Below are 15,849 nucleotides of genomic sequence, written 5' to 3' on the forward strand. Positions count from 1 at the left end.
CTGGGTTGCCAGCTCCATCCCCAGTAGGGGGCGTGCAGGTGGCAGCCAATCAATGATTCTCATCATTTATGTCTCTATCTCTCTCTCCCTCTCTGAAATCAATACAAATATCATTTAAAAAAAACAAAAAAAAAATGGACAAGGATCCAAAGTTGTAAGCATACCATAATAATACTTTGTGAAAATATGATTTGTATGGATAAAGATTTGACCCCGTCATGTAGAAATGCAGAAGGGTGGTAGAGTTAGTAATTGCACAGGATTCCTGAGCAGCCACTGTGTGCTGGGCACTGCTCTAGGATTGGGGCAGCTGGTGAAAGAGAGCAAGCTTCCCACTTGAATAGCAGAGGATGAAGACAACACAGAAGTGATTTCCTGTTTCAGATGTTGGAGATGGTTCACATAAAACATTTACTGAAAACAGACATTCAACTTAACGCCCTGTGTTGTTTTTTGTTTGTTTGTTTTTTGGAAAATGTCCCTGCCTCCAGGCCTGGGTTGGGGCCTCTCTGGACTTTTGGTCTTTCACAGTTGTTACCACACTCAACTGGAACTGAATCCATGTTTACCTTCCCTCACCCAGGGACCCCTCCCCCGCCCATCGCCCCTACACCCAGGCTAGCCTGGGAACCTCCAAGTTGCCTTAACATTTGATTGATGACTGGGTCCCTCTCAAGTCCTGGCACTCAGAGGGGCAGGAGTTGGATGAAACCCTGAGCACCTGCCCCTCTATGGAATCTACCATCTTCACTAATATCACGCCAGCCCTTTCCACCTTGGCATTGAACAGCCAGACCTTTGGGCCCTGGCCTCAAGTTCGGAGACCCAAATTAGACACGAGCTTGGAGGCTTTACCTGGGCTGACCTTTGGGAAAAGAGGGAGGTTCTGCGCATGGCATTTCCCAAACACTCACAGGATTGTGTCACAGCGGGTCCCCAGGGCCCTGCCCACAGCTCATTATAAAGGTCACCGCACCCCTCAGCCACCAGTTCCTGCAACGCTAGTGGCATCCTCGCACCCCTCAGCCACCAGTTCCTGCAACGCTAGTGGCATCCTCGTCTTGCCATGGCGCTGCCCTGGGCCCTTGCAGTCTTGAGCCTTCTTCCCCTGCTGGACGCCCAGAGCCCGGCGTGTCCCAATTTCTCGGTGCCCATCACCAATGCCTCCCTGGACCAGGTGGGTGCCTGGGCCCTGAGTGCCGTGGGAGCTGTCTCCCTCTCTGGACTTCCCTTCCCCTGTGGGCTTGCGGTCAGCCTCTCCTGGGCGCTGGGGTGAGAACCAGGCCAGCCTCCAGTGGCGGTCCTCAGCCTCAAGCTCAGAGCCGCCTTACAAAGTCCCTCAGCAGGGCAAGCTGCACTGGGGCAGGGGTGAGGGGTGGGGGTGGGTGAAGTGGGGGGAGCGTCGGAGGGGTGATGGCTGATTCCTAGAGTGAGCTCCTGCAGCCCAACCCCTCCCCGGCCTCTGTCTGCTGATTTGCAAAGTGGAAAGATCTGCCTGAGTCTCCTCCCAGCTGACTATCAAGGATTAAGCTCTCAGTCTCCATCACCTGCTCCTGGCTTCTCCTCAGATCTCTGGCAAGTGGTTTTATATCGCCTCGGCTTACCGCTTCCCCGAGTACAAGAAGGAAGCTAGCAAAATCCATGCATCCTTCTTTTACTTCACCCCCAACCACACGGAGGACACAATACTGCTCAGAGAGTACATGACCCTGTAAGACCCGCACATGGCCCTCAAGTGCCAGCTCAACCCCAGCTGCAGCCCAGCTTCTGGCTCCTCCTCCCAGCTTCCTCAGCCTTCTCATCCAGGGAATGGGGCTGGGGGTAACTCTAATTGCCACCTGACACTCCCCCTCCAAGATTGTGACAATCCACTTCTTGACTATCTTACTGTTTTTCTCCCCTCTTCTGTCTGGCTTTAGGGGGGACCAGTGCTTCTATCACTCCACCATCCTGAAGGTCCAACGGGAAAATGCGACCCTGTCCAAATACGGTGAGCCCTGAGGGGAAGGGTTGCTGTGTGGGATGGGAGATGGTGGGTGGGCCTGGCCAAAGGAGGGGACCTGGGAGCTTTGGGCACAGAGAGCCCGGAGACGCCCACCTCTTACATCTCCATGGGCCTGCTGCCTGCACACTGAAGCAATCAGTCATAGCTGCCAGCATCTCTGAGCTCTTACTATGTGCCGGGTGCTGTTTGAAGTGCTTTCTATGAATTAACCCACTTTAATACTCACAACCACCCAAGGAGGACATTGCAGTGATCAGCTCAGGAAATGGAGAGACAGGAGCCCCCTTGTCTCTCTCACTCCTCCTGCAATTAGACGTGGACTCAACCCGAGGTTGGTTCTAGTCCTGCCTCTCAACCACTCTTGTTGTTTGTTTTTTATTAATCCTCACCTGAGGATATTTTCTCATTGATTTTTAGAGAGAGTGAAAGTGAGGGGGAGAGACAGAAAGAAAGGAAACATCAAAGTGAGAGAGACACAGTGATTGGTTGCCTCCCACACCAGGGCTGGGTATTGAGCCTGCAATTGAGGTACATACCCTTGGCGGAGATGGAACCCTGGACCCTTCAGTCCGTGGGCCGATGCTCTATTTTCTTAGCCAAACCGGCAAGGCCTCAACCACTCTTTGTCCTCTGGGACCTAAGGGTGGCAGCCCACCCATGACCCCACCATCACTGCAGAGAAGGCCCATCACAGGAACACACAAATGCCAATGGAATTGAACCAACACCCGAGGCTCCTAACTGAACCTCATTTTCCTCATCTGTAAAATGGGGAGAAAGGCCCTGACAGCCACAGTTCACAGAGGCTCCTCTGATTCCACATCCATTCGGCACAGGGCCTGGTGCACAGTAGGAGTGAGGAACACGTGGCCCAGGTGAACCCCTGGCCCTCACCGATTGGCTGTGTGGGCCTGAGAACCCCCAGGTTTCCTCACCTGTGAGGAGGGACCCATTGTGCTGACTCCATGGTCTCACCCAGCGGCTTTCTCTTCCAGAGAATGGCAGAGAACATTATGGGCAACTGATCCTCTCCAAGGACCCCAAGATCTTCATGCTCGCCTCTTTCCCAGAAGACAAGCAGAACATGGGGCTGTCCTTCTTTGGTAGGCAACCCCAAACTCCCACCAGCCTTCCCCCAGGACCACCTGCTCCTAGGGCTGGGCCCCTAGACCTCCAGTCCTCCCTGCCCTCTACCCTGCCTTCTCCCCGCCGAACCCCCCCCCACACACACACACACAGACATTCTCACCTGTCCCCTTGCTCCCTCATGCAGCTGACAAGCGAGAGGTGACCCCGGAGCAAATGCAACAGTTCTATGACTACCTCACGTGCATGGGCATGGACAAGTCGGAAGTCATGTACTCTGATGAGAAAAAGGTGAGGGCAAGGAGGACTAGGCGGTGCCCACCTGAGGGCGCTCCTGCTTTGGGCAGCCCCAGAGGCCCAGAGAGGGCCATCTCCCAGTCAGGGCTGCACAGCCAGGCAGGAGAGCCTGCTTTTCTGTGCCCATCTCACTGCGGGGACAACTGAGCTTCCCAGAGGCCCATGGGGACTGGAGCCCCAGTCCAGAGTGCACTCCACCTTCCCCCCAGGAGGCCCTGCCCACCCCCATCATTGTGTTTCTTCTCCTGCTGTCCTGCAGAATCTGTGCCTGCCGCTGGAGAAGCAGCACGACGAGGAAAGAAAGAAGGAAAAGGAGAGGTCCAAGACAGGCCAGTCTCCAGTGGCGGTCCTCTGCCTCCAAGCTCAGAGCCTCCTTGCAAAGTCCCTCAGCAGGGCAAGCTGACTGGGAATTGGGAGTTTGGGAGCAGGGGGTAGGGGGGTAAAGTCTGTTTCCTAGAGTGAGCTCCAGCAGCCACACTACTCCCCGAGGCCTCTGTCTCCTGATTTGCAAAGTGGAAAGATCTGCCCGAGTCTCCTCCCAGCTGACTATCAAGGATTAAGCTCTCAGTCTCCATCACCTGCTCCTGGCTTCTCCTCAGATCTCTGGCAAGTGGTTTTATATCGCCTCGGCTTACCGCTTCCCGGAGTACAAGAAGGAAGCTAGCAAAATCCATGCATCCTTCTTTTACTTCACCCCCAACCACAGGGAGGACACGATACTGCTCAGAGAGTACATGACCCTGTAAGACCCGCACATGGCCCTCAAGTGCCAGCTCAACCCCAGCTGCAGCCCATCTTCTGGCTCCTCCTTTCAGCTGCCTCAGCCTTCTCATCCAGGGAATGGGGGCGGGGGTAACTCTAATTGCCACCTGACTCTCCCCCTCCAAGATTGTGACAGTCCACTTCTTGACTATCTTACTGTTTTTCTCCCCTCTTCTGTCTGGCTTTAGGGGGGACCAGTGCTTCTATCACTCCACCATCCTGAAGGTCCAACGGGAAAATGCGACCCTGTCCAAATACGGTGAGCCCTGAGGGGAAGGGTTGCTGTGTGGGAGGGGAGATGGTGGGTGGGCCAGGCCCAAAGGAGGGGACCTGGGGGCTTTGGGCACAGAGAGCCAGGAGACACCCACTTCTTACATCTCCATGGGCCCGCTGCCTGCACACTGAAGCCATCAGTCATAGCTGCCAGCATCTCTGAGCTCTTACTATGTGCCGGGTGCTGTTTGAAGTGCTTTCTATGAATTAACCCACTTTAATACTCACAAACCACCCAAGGAGGCCATTGCAGTGATCAGCTCAGGAAATGGAGAGACAGGAGCCCCCTTGTCTCTCTCACTCCTCCTGCAATTAGAAGTGGACTCAACCCGAGGTTGGTTCTAGTCCTGCCTCTCAACCACTCTTGTTGTTTGTTTTTTATTAATCCTCACCTGAGGATATTTTCTCATTGATTTTTAGAGAGAGTGAAAGTGAGGGGGAGAGACAGAAAGAAAGGAAACATCAATGTGAGAGAGACACAGTGATTGGTTGCCTCCCACACCAGGGCTGGGTATTGAGCCTGCAATTGAGGTGCATACCCTTGGCGGAGATGGAACCCTGGACCCTTCAGTCCGTGGGCCGATGCTCTATTTTCTTAGCCAAACCGGCAAGGCCTCAACCACTCTTTGTCCTCTGGGACCTAAGGGTGGCAGCCCACCCATGACCCCACCATCACTGCAGAGAAGGCCCATCACAGGAACACACAAATGACAATGGAATTGAACCAACACCCCAGGCTCCTCTCTGAACCTCATTTTCCTCATCTGTAAAATGGGGAGAAAGGCCCTGACAGCCACAGTTCACAGAGGCTCCTCTGATTCCACATCCATTCGGCACAGGGCAGTGAGGAACACGTGGCCCAGGTGAACCCCTGGCCCTCACCGATTGGCTGTGTGGGCCTGAGAACCCCCAGGTTTCCTCACCTGTGAGGAGGGACCCACTGTGCTGACTTCACCCAGCGGCTTTCTCTTCCAGAGAATGGCAGAGAACATTATGGGCAACTGATCCTCTCCAAGGACCCCAAGATCTTCATGCTCGCCTCTTTCCCAGAAGACAAGCAGAACATGGGGCTGTCCTTCTTTGGTAGGTACCCCCAAACTCCCACCAGGCTTCCCCCAGGACCACCTGCTCCTAGGGCTGGTCCCCTAGACCTCCAGTCCTCCCTGCCCTCTACCCTGCCTTCTCCCCGCCGAACCCCCAACACACACACACACACACACACACACACACACACACTGACATTCTCACCTGTCCCCTTGCTCCCTACTGCAGCTGACAAGCCAGAGGTGACCCCGGAGCAAATGCAACAGTTCTATGACTACCTCACGTGCATGGGCATGGACAAGTCAGAAGTCATGTACAGCGATGAGAAAAAGGTGAGGGCAAGGAGGACCAGGCAGTGCCCACCTGAGGGCGCTCCTGCTTTGGGCAGCCCCAGAGGCCCAGAGAGGGCCATCTCCTAGCCTGGGCTGCACAGCCAGGCAGGAGAGCCTGCTTTTCTGTGCCCATCTCACTGGAAGGACAGCTGAGCTTCCCAGAAACCCATGGGGACTGGAGCCCTGTCCAGAGCACACTCCACCATCCCCCCAGGAGCTCCTGCCCACCCCCATCATTGTGTTTCTTCTCCTGCAGAATCTGTGTCTGCCACTGGAGAAGCAGCACGACGAGGAAAGGAAGAAGGAAAAGGAGAGGTCTGAGACAGGCCCAGCATTGGATTAGGACCCCGGGGACTTGGGGCCTATCCTGAGACCCCCCACCCACCCTGTGTGCCTCAGTTCTTTTCCTCAGTTGCACCAATAAAGTTTCTGCATTTGGAATAGGCAGGTTGTCATTGGCTCACTCATTCATTCACTCATTCATTCATGTTGAAGCCTGTGCCCCTGGCTGCAGAAGCCCCTGCTGTAACCCCAGCACATATGCCAGGATGAATGATGGCATGTGGTGTGGGAGCCCAGCTCGAGAAGGTTCCTTCTGCAGGAGGGGGAGTCTGGGAAGGCTTCCTGCAAGGGGCATCTCCACCAGCCTAGAAAGATTAGTAGCTTGATAACATCTGCTGATCCTGCTGCAATCCAGGGTCTGAGAGGACACGTTTGAGGAACATAAGGCAGAGGACCCAAAGCGGGAGTTCAGGTGGGTAAGGGGTGGAGAGGACTCAGGCACACAGTATGGTGCCAGGCTTGTAGGACCTTATGGCAAACATCACCCTGGCCATGTGGGACGTGAGCTGAGTGGGGCCTGATGAGGTGAGCTCCTGGACCAGGGCCAGAGCCAAGACAGAGACAGGGGGAATGTTGGACAAGTGCTGGCAAGGGTGTGGGGACACTGGCACCCGCACACGCTGCTGTGAAGTGGTGCCGGCACTTTGGCAACAGTCTGGCAGTTGCCCAAGCGGTTAAACAGTGCCCTGCCTGGGACCAGATCATCATCCTCAGGACCCAGGTGCCAGGCTGGGAACAGGTGCTTTATCACCACTAGCTCATTCCCTCGCTCAGGCTTATGATGCTTATTTCACAGATGAGCAAAGGAAGCTCAGAGAAGTGAGGTGGTGCCGAGGTCTGCCCCAAATCCCCTCATTCTGCTTGTCCAGCCACAGAACCCTGGCCAGGCCACTTCACCTTTTCAGAGCTCCGTTTCCTCACCTAAACCAGCTCCCGGGGCAGGTCCAATAGGACAATCCACGTAAAAAGCTCTGTGTGCTGCCTGTAAATGTCGGCTCCGGAGGCCCAGGGTCCCAGAGCTGAGGGGCCAGTCCTGGATTCACATCCAGGGCTAATCAGCACCCACTAGATACTAATACACGTCCCCTGAACCCAGTGGCCAATAAACCAGCTTCTTGAATCCATTTCCCCCCCTCAGGGCCCATCTGGGTTAATTACTCCGTGCCCCCACACCCCTACCTTCTGAGAATTTGAGGACCAGCTTGGCCTGAGAGTTACCCAAAACTTCCCCCGGGGCAGAAGCCACAAAAACAAAACCCAACCAACCCTCCTGGCTGGCAAGCAGGGGCTATAAGGCGGCGGACCACCGGGGGGCAGCAGAGGCACATGCAGCTTTCTAGAGGGCGCACAGGCCTCAGCCTCTGAGCATGCTCAGTCTTGCAGCTGGAGAACATTGAGGGCCCCATCAGCCCAAGTTGCAGCAGCATTAGAAGCACTATGGTTCCTGGGCACCCTCTATGCAGTACAGACTGTCTGTACATTTATTAGTTCATTTCATCCTCACCACAGCCCATGTCACAGAGGAACAGTGACCTGCCCAAAACAATGACGTGGCTATGCCGGTCAGGGCTGTCGGGCCCTGAGCCCGGGGCCCTTCTCCTCCCCCCTGGCCCATCCACCCCTGGGGACAGCACGCTGGTTAGTTCTGTCCACAGGTCTGAGCCTGGAAGGACATGGAACGGCCGCAGAAATAGAGACCCCAAGGTGACAGCAGACACTCTGAATGAATGAATGAATGAATGAATGAATGAACGAGCGAATGGAGAGGACTATTGGAACTCCAACAAGGACACAGTAAAGTGCTAGGGTTCTGGAGTCACAAGGACCTGGGTTCAAATGCAGGCTTTACCACTTGTAAGCTATACAGTGGGGTCTTGACTTACGAGTTTAATTCATTCAGAGACCAAGCTTGTTAAGGAGCTCGTTAACTATAGCTGGTATCTCAAAAAACTCGTTAGTCGGGACACTCGTAAGTCAAGGCCCCACTAAATGTCCCTGGGCAAGTTCCTTGACCTCTTAGCTTCCCTACTCATAAAATGCCACAATAACATAGGGGGCAAAACCTACTTCATAGAATTGCAAGGATTAATGTTTGTCAAACCCTTAGCATGATGCCCTGTATACAGTAGGCAATTAATAAATGTCAGCTCCATCATTATCATAATCATTATCATCATCATTGCTTGAAAGGCCCCAGAGCCCATCTCCAACCCTTTCATTATCGATGTGGTACTTGAAGCCCAGAGAAGTTAGGAACTTTGCTAACGTCACACAGCAAGTCAGTGGGGAGAGCTGGGACTTGAACTGAATGCCCATATTCTCAGGCCACTGCTCTCCCCACAAGTCTTCCCTGTTGGGTTTGGGGGAAAGAATGGGAGTGGAGGGAGCAGGGAGGGGAGATAAGATGTAATCGCTGCTGCCAGTCCCCTGGCTGGCTGCACCCTCCTAGGAGGACTCTTATGGAACTGCTTAAATCATGTCCCTGGTTTCTCCATGTTAAGGTCAAGGAGGGTGGCTTTAGGCCGCAGCACCTGGAGCAACAGGTGTGAGGGCAGGACACCCTGGGAGGCCTGGGGATCCCAGAAAAATCCGGTTCCCTGGTCTGTAGCTTTGACCTGCCTCCACGCTCAGGCAGGCCCACATCTGGCCAGACATTACCCTCCCCTCCTGGCCCTGGCCACTTCCATCCCTTACCTGCGTCCTGGGTCCTCACAGGCTGGCAGTGGGACAGGAGACTGTGCTATTGCCTTTTGGTACAATCTTGGGGGGCAGAACATGGTACTCCTGGCCTGGGGGCGAACACAGAACAGTTTGTGTCAGCTTCCTACATGGCTGCAGAATTGAGGGGGTTAGTATAATGACCTCTCTGTCTCTTTCTATTGTGTGCGCACACACATGGTATATGTGCATAACTATGTGTATATATCTATACTAATAAAAGGGTAATATGCTAATTAGACCAGACATCCTTCTGGATGTCCTTCTGGACAAAGCCACATTGGCAGGGGCCAAGGCAGAGGAGGTTAGGGCCAATCATGCTGGCAGGGGAGAGCAGTTAGGGGCGATCAGGCAAGCAGGCATAGTGGTTAGGGGTGATCAGGCAGGCAGGCTGGTGAGCAGTTAGGAGCCAGCAGTCCCAGTTTGCAAGAGGGATGCAGTCCCTGGGGATTTGGGCCTAAACCAGTAGTCGGACATCCCCTGAGGGGTCCTAGATTAGAGAGGGTGCAGGCCAGGCTGAGGGACCCCATCCCATCCCCCCATGCAAGAATTTCATGCACCGGGCCTCAAGTACCTCAATAAAGCTGGAAATAATAACATAAAATGCTATAGAAAGATAGAAAGAGCCCTAGCCAATTTGGCTCAGTGGATAGATGTTTCTATCTCTCTGTCCCTCTCCTCTCCCTTCCTATCTGAAATCAATAAAAAAAAAATTTTTTTAAAAGATATAAAAAGAGGGCATAATTAAGGAAATTATCATCTAGGAAGTGAATGAAAGGTGATGTGAACTTTAAAATCACAACCACTCACTACAGTGAAAAATTCAAAATATATATAATGGCCCTAGCTGGTTTGGTTCAGTGGATGGAGCATTAGTCTGTGGAATGAAAGGTCCCAGGTTTGATTCCATTCAAGGGCACATGCTCACGTTGCGGGCTCAATCCGCAATACTGGGCGTGCAGGAGGCAGCCAATCAATGAGTCTCACTTGTTATTGATATTTCTGTCTCCCTCTCCCTCTCCCTTCCTCTCTGAAATCAATAAAAATATTATTTAAAAAAAAATAAAATGGACGAGCATTCAAAGTTGTAAGCATACCATAATACTACTTTGTGAAAATATGATTTGTATGGATAAAGATTTGACCTCGACATGTAGAAATGCAGAAGGGTGGTAGAGTTAGTAATTGCACAGGATTTCCTGAGCACCCACTGTGTGCTGGGCACTGCTCCAGGATTGGGGCAGCTGGTGAAAGAGAGCAAGATTCCCACTTGAATATCAGAGGATGAAGAAAACACAGAAGTGATTTCCTGTTTCAGATGTTGGAGATGGTTCACATAAAACATTTACTGAAAACAGACATTCAACTTAATGCCCTGTGTTGATTTTTGTTTGTTTGTTTTTTGGGAAATATCCCTGCCTCCAGGCCTGGGTTGGGGCCTCTCTGGACTTTTGGTCTTTCACAGTTGTTACCACACTCAACTGGAACTGAATCCATGTTTGCCTTCCCCTACCCCCTGCACCCTCCCCCACCCATCACCCCTACACCCAGGCTAGCCTGGGAACCTCCAAGTTGCCTTCAGCATTTGATTTATGACTGGGTCCCTCTCAAGTCCTGGCACTCAGAGGGGCAGGAGTTGGATGAAACCATGAGCACCTGCCCCTCTATGGAATCTACCATCTTCACTAATATCACTCCAGCCCTTTCCACCTTGGCTTTGCACAGCCAGACCTTTGGACTCTGATCTCGAGGTCAGGGACCCAAATTAGACCTGAGCTTGGAGGCTTTACCTGGCCTAATCTTTGGGAAAGGAGGGAAGGTTCTGCGCATGGCATTTCCCAAAAGCTCACAGGATTGTGTCACAGCGGGTCCCCAGGGCCCTGCCCACAGCTCATTATAAAGGTCACTGCACCCCTCAGCCACCAGTACCTCGGACTCTAGCCACATCCTGGTCTTGCCATGGCGCTGCCCTGGGCCCTTGCAGTCTTGAGCCTTCTTCCCCTGCTGGACGCCCAGAGCCCGGCGTGTCCCAATTTCTCGGTGCCCATCACCAATGCCTCCCTGGACCAGGTGGGTGCCTGGGCCCTGAGGGCCGTGGGAGCTGTCTCCCTCTCTGGACTCTCTTCCCCTGCGGGCTTGCGGTCAGCCTCTCCTGGGTGCTGGGGTGAGAACCAGGCCAGCCTTCAGCGGCTTCCTCTGCCTCCAAGCTCAGAGTCGCCTTGCAAAGTCCCTCAGCAGGGCAAGCTGACTGGCCCAGGGGCCATGTGGGAGGGGTTGGGGCCTGGACCAGGTGGGGGGTGATGGCTGATTCCTGGAGTGAGCTCCTGTAGCCCCACTCCTCCCCCGGGCCTCCAGTCTCCTGATTTGCAAAGTGGAAAGATCTGCCTGAGTCTCCTCCCAGCTGACTATCAAGAATTAGGCTCTCAGTCTCCATCACCTGCTCCTGGCTTCTCCTCAGATCTCTGGCAAGTGGTTTTATATCGCCTCGGCTTACCGCTTCCCGGAGTACAAGAAGGAAGCTAGCGAACTCCATACAGTCTTCTTTTACTTCACCCCCAACCACACGGAGGACACGATACTGCTCAGACAGTACATGACCATGTAAGACTCACACATGACCCAAGCATGCCAGCTCAGCCCAGCTTCTGGCTCCTCCTCCCAGCTGCCCAAACACCTTGAGCAAGCTCCTCCCCTCTCCTGGCCTCAGCCTTCTCATCTAGGGAATGGGGTCGGGGCTGACTCTAATTGCCACCTGACTCTCCCTCCAAGATTGTGACAGTCCACTTCTTGACTATCTTACTGTTTTCTCCCCTCTTCTCTCTGGCTTTAGAGGTGATCAGTGCATCTATAACTCCACCATCCTGAAGATCCAACGGGAAAATGCGACCCTGTCCAAATACAGTGAGCCCTGAGGGGAAGGGTGGGTGGGCCAGGCCAAATGAGGGGTCCTGGGGGCTTTGGGCACAGAAGCTCAGAGACGCCCTCTTCTTCCATCTCCATGGGCCCGCTGCCTGCACACTGAAGCCATCAGTCATAGCTGCCAACATCTCTGAGCTCTTACTATGTGCCGGGTGCTGTTTGAAGTGCTTTCTATGAATTAACCCACTTTAATACTCACAAACCACCCAAGGAGGACACTGCAGTGATCAGCTCAGGAAATGGAGAGACAGGAGCCCCCTTGTCTCTCTCACTCCTCCTGCAATTAGACCTGGACTCAACCCGAGGTTGGTTCCAGTCCTGCTTCTAAACCACAGATTTTCTTTTGTAAATGCTCACCTGAGGATATTTTCCCATTGGTTTTTAGAGAGTGAAAGGGATGAGGAGAGAAAGAGAGAAAGGAAACATCAATGTGAGAGTCACACATTGATTGGTTGCCTCCCACACCATGGCCTAGGACAGCTGTGGGCAAACTACGGCCCGCGGGCCGGATCCAGCCCGTTTGAAATGAATAAAACTAAAAAAAAAAAAAAAAGACCGTACCCTTTTATGTAATGATGTTTAATTTGAATTTATATTAGTTCACACAAACACTCCACCCCTTTTTTTGTTCCGGCCCTCGGTCCAGTTTAAGAACCCATTGTGGCCCTCGAGTCAAAAAGTTTGCCCACCCCTGGCCTAGGATCAAGCCTGCAACTGAGGTACATGCCCTTGGCCGGAACTGAACCCTGGACACTTCAGTCCGTGGGACGATGCTCTATCCTCTTAGCCAAACTGGCTAGGGCTCAACCACTCTTTGTCCTCTGGGACCTAAGGGTGGCAGCCTGTTTATTGGGCAGGCAGTGACTTCACCCATGTCCCCACCAACACAGCAGAGAAGGCCCATAGCAGGAACACACAAATGCCAATGGAACTGAACCAACACCCCAGGCTCCTCTCTGAACCTCATTTTCCTCATCTGGAAAATGGGGAGAAAGACCCTGACAGCCACAGTTCACAGAGGCTCCTCTGATTCCACATCCATTCGGCACAGGGCCTGGTGCACAGGAGTGAACCTCTGTCCCTCACCGATTGGCTGTGTGGGCCTGGGCACACCCAGGTTTCCTCGCCTGTGAGGAGAGACCCACTGTGCCATCTCCATGGTCTCACCCAGAGGCTTTTTCTTCCAGAGAATGACACAGAACATTTTCGCCACCTGCTGCTTCCCAAGGACCCCAAGACCTTCATGCTTGCCACTTTCCCAGAAGACAAGCAGAACATGGGGCTGTCCATCTTTGGTAGGCACCCCTAAACTCCCACCAGGCTTCCCCCAGGACCACCTCCTCCTAGGGCTGGGCCCCTAGACTTCTAGTCCTCCCTGGCCTCTACCCACCCCTCCCTCCATATCCTCCCCACAACCCCCCCCACACACACACGCTGACATTCTCACCTGTCTCACCTGTCCCCTTGCTCCCTCCTGCAGCTGACAAGCCAGAGGTGACCCCGGAGCAAATGCAACAGTTCTCACGTGCATGGGCATGGACAAGTCGGAAGTCATGTACACGGATGAGAAAAAGGTGAGGGCAAGGAGGACTAGGCGGTGCCCACCTGAGGGCGCTCCTGCTTTGGGCAGCCCCAGAGGCCCAGAGAGGGCCATCTCCCAGCCTGGGCTGCACAGCCAGGCAGGAGAGCCTGCTTTTCTGTGCCCATCTCACTGCGGGGACAGCTGAGCTTCCCAGAGGCCCATGGGGACTGGAGCCCCAGTCCAGAGCCCACTCCACTTTTTCCCCAAGAGACCCTGCCCACCCCCATCACTGTGCTTTCTTCTCCTGCAGAATCTATGCCTGCCACTGGAGAAGCAGCACGACGAGGAAAGGAAGAAGGAAAAGGAGAGGTCTGAGACAGGCCCAGCACTGGATTAGGAGCTCAGTGACTATGGGGGCCCATCATGAGACCCCCACCCACCCTGTGTTCCTCAGTTGTTTTCCTCCGTTGCATCAATAAAGTTTCTACATTTGGAATAGGCAGGTTGTCATTTGCTCACTCACTCATTCATTCATGTTGAAGCCTGTGCCCCTGGCTGCAGAAACCCCTGCTGTAACCCCCAGCACACATGCCAGGATGGATGATGGCATTGGTGTGAGAGCCCAGCTCCAGAAGGTTCCTTCTGCAGGAGGGAGAGTCTGGGAAGGCTTCCTGGAAGGGGCATCTGAGCCAGTCTAGAAAGATTAGGAGCTTGGTTAACACCTGCTGATCCTGCCGCAAGCCAAGGGTCTGAGAGGACACGTTTGAGGAACATAAGGCAGAGGACTAAAGCGGGAGTTCAGGTGGGCAAGGGGTGGAGAGGACTCAGGCACAGGGCACGGTGCCAGGCTTGAAGGACCTTATGGCAAACATCACCCTGGCCATCTGGGAGGTGAGCTGGGTGGGGCCTAATGAGGTGAGCTCCTGGGCCAGGGCCAGAGCCAAGACAGAGACAGGGGGAATGTTGGAAACACAGAAGCCTCCAGAGGGAGGCAGGAAGAGTGGGAATGTGCCCCCAACAGGCCCACGGGTGGGGAAGGGGGGAATGGCTGTGACAACCTTCCATCCCACCAAACTGACTTTAGAAACCACAGGTCAATTGACATACACCACAAACAGCACAAACTTTGAGAATGTTTTGCGGTGTTGTTTTTTTTAAAGATAAATATTCATTCTTCTTCATTTGCCTCATAACGAAAACACACTGTTCCAATGCCCCCAATATACAAATATCACTGATGCACACACATTCCAGAAAAGCTGAGGTACTCACTGCTACAGTGAGGGGGGATAGGACACGGCCTGGCAGGTAGCTGGCCCAATTCCACAGGGATCCCCTGGTCAGAGCAAGGGTCTGGAGATGAGGAACAGAGAGGGGCCTGGGAGGATTGGGACTAAAGGGGCAGTCGGACATCCCTTGAGGGGTCCCAGATTGGAGAGGGTGCAAGCTGGGTTGAGGGACACCCCCCAACCCCCGTGCATGAATTTCATGCACCAGGCCTCTAGTAATGACAAAAAATGCTATAGAAAGATATAAAGAGAAGGCATGGTTAAGTATATTATAATCTAGGAAGTGAATGAAAGGGGATATGAGCTTTAAAATCACAACCACTCACTACAGTGAAACATGAAAAACTATTCAAAATATATAAAATGGCCCTAGCTGGTTTGGTTCAGTGGATGGAGCATCAGCCTGCAGACTAAAGGGTCAGAGGTTCAATTCTGGTCAAGGGGACGAGCCTGGGTTGCCAGCTCCATCCCAGGTAGGGAGTGTGCAGGAGGCAGCCAATCAATGATTCTCATCATTGAAGTCTCTCTCTCTCTCTCTCTCTCCCACTCTGAACTCAATAAAAATATCATTTAAAAAAACAAAAAATAAAATGGACCAGCATTCAAAGTTGTAAGCATACCATAATGATACTTTGTGAAAATATGATTTGTATGGATAAAGATTTGACCCCGTCAAGTAGAAATGCAGAAGGGTGGTAGAGTTAGTGATTCCACAGGATTCCTGAGCACCCACTGTGTGCTGGGCACTGCTCCAGGATTGGGGCAGCTGGTGAAAGAGAGCAAGCTTCCCACTTGAATAGCAGAGGATGAAGACGATACAGAAGTGATTTCCTGTTTCAGATGTTGGAGATGGTTCACATAAAACATTTACTGAAAACAGACATTCAACTTAATGCCCCTTGTTGTTTTTTGGTTTTTGTTCATTTGCTTTGGAAAATATCCCTGCCTCCAGGCCTGGGTTGGGGCCTCTCTGGACTTTTGGTCTTTCACAGTTGTTACCACACTCAACTGGAACTAAATCCATGTTTGCCTTCCCCGGCCGCCTTTCACCCCTCCCCCTCCCATCGCCCCTACACCCAGGCTAGCCTGGGAACCTCCAAGTTGCCTTCAGCATTTGATTTATGACTGGGTCCCTCTCAAGTCCTGGCACTCAGAGGGGCAGGAGTTGGATGAAACCCTGAGCACCTGCCCCTCTATGGAATCTACCAGCTTCACTAATATCACTCCAGCCCTTTCCACCTTGGCTTTGAACAGCCAGAC

General features: G+C 53.1%; 2 protein-coding genes across 2 annotated transcripts; both read left to right on the forward strand.

Annotated features, from left to right (window-relative positions):
• The first annotated feature begins 1,053 nt into the window (after positions 1–1,053).
• Positions 1,054–6,211, forward strand: LOC102425697 (alpha-1-acid glycoprotein-like). Its single transcript, XM_023763051.1, has 7 exons — positions 1,054–1,177; positions 1,569–1,711; positions 1,920–1,990; positions 3,001–3,108; positions 3,279–3,382; positions 3,648–3,706; positions 6,115–6,211. Exons 1-7 carry the CDS (start codon positions 1,067–1,069, stop codon positions 6,140–6,142), a joined length of 624 nt encoding a protein of 207 aa, XP_023618819.1. The 5' UTR covers positions 1,054–1,066; the 3' UTR covers positions 6,143–6,211.
• Positions 6,212–10,792: 4,581 nt separating this feature from the next.
• On the forward strand, positions 10,793–13,800 carry LOC102426009 (alpha-1-acid glycoprotein 1). Its single transcript, XM_014464875.2, is given in 7 exon segments — positions 10,793–10,929; positions 11,318–11,460; positions 11,690–11,760; positions 12,966–13,073; positions 13,259–13,297; positions 13,300–13,352; positions 13,611–13,800. Coding segments are annotated over 7 exon segments (612 nt in total). The 5' UTR covers positions 10,793–10,818; the 3' UTR covers positions 13,698–13,800.
• Positions 13,801–15,849: the final 2,049 nt, after the last annotated feature.

This window comes from Myotis lucifugus, unplaced genomic scaffold (assembly GCF_000147115.1).
Source record: "Myotis lucifugus unplaced genomic scaffold, Myoluc2.0 scaffold_273, whole genome shotgun sequence".
Lineage (NCBI taxonomy): Eukaryota > Metazoa > Chordata > Mammalia > Chiroptera > Vespertilionidae > Myotis > Myotis lucifugus.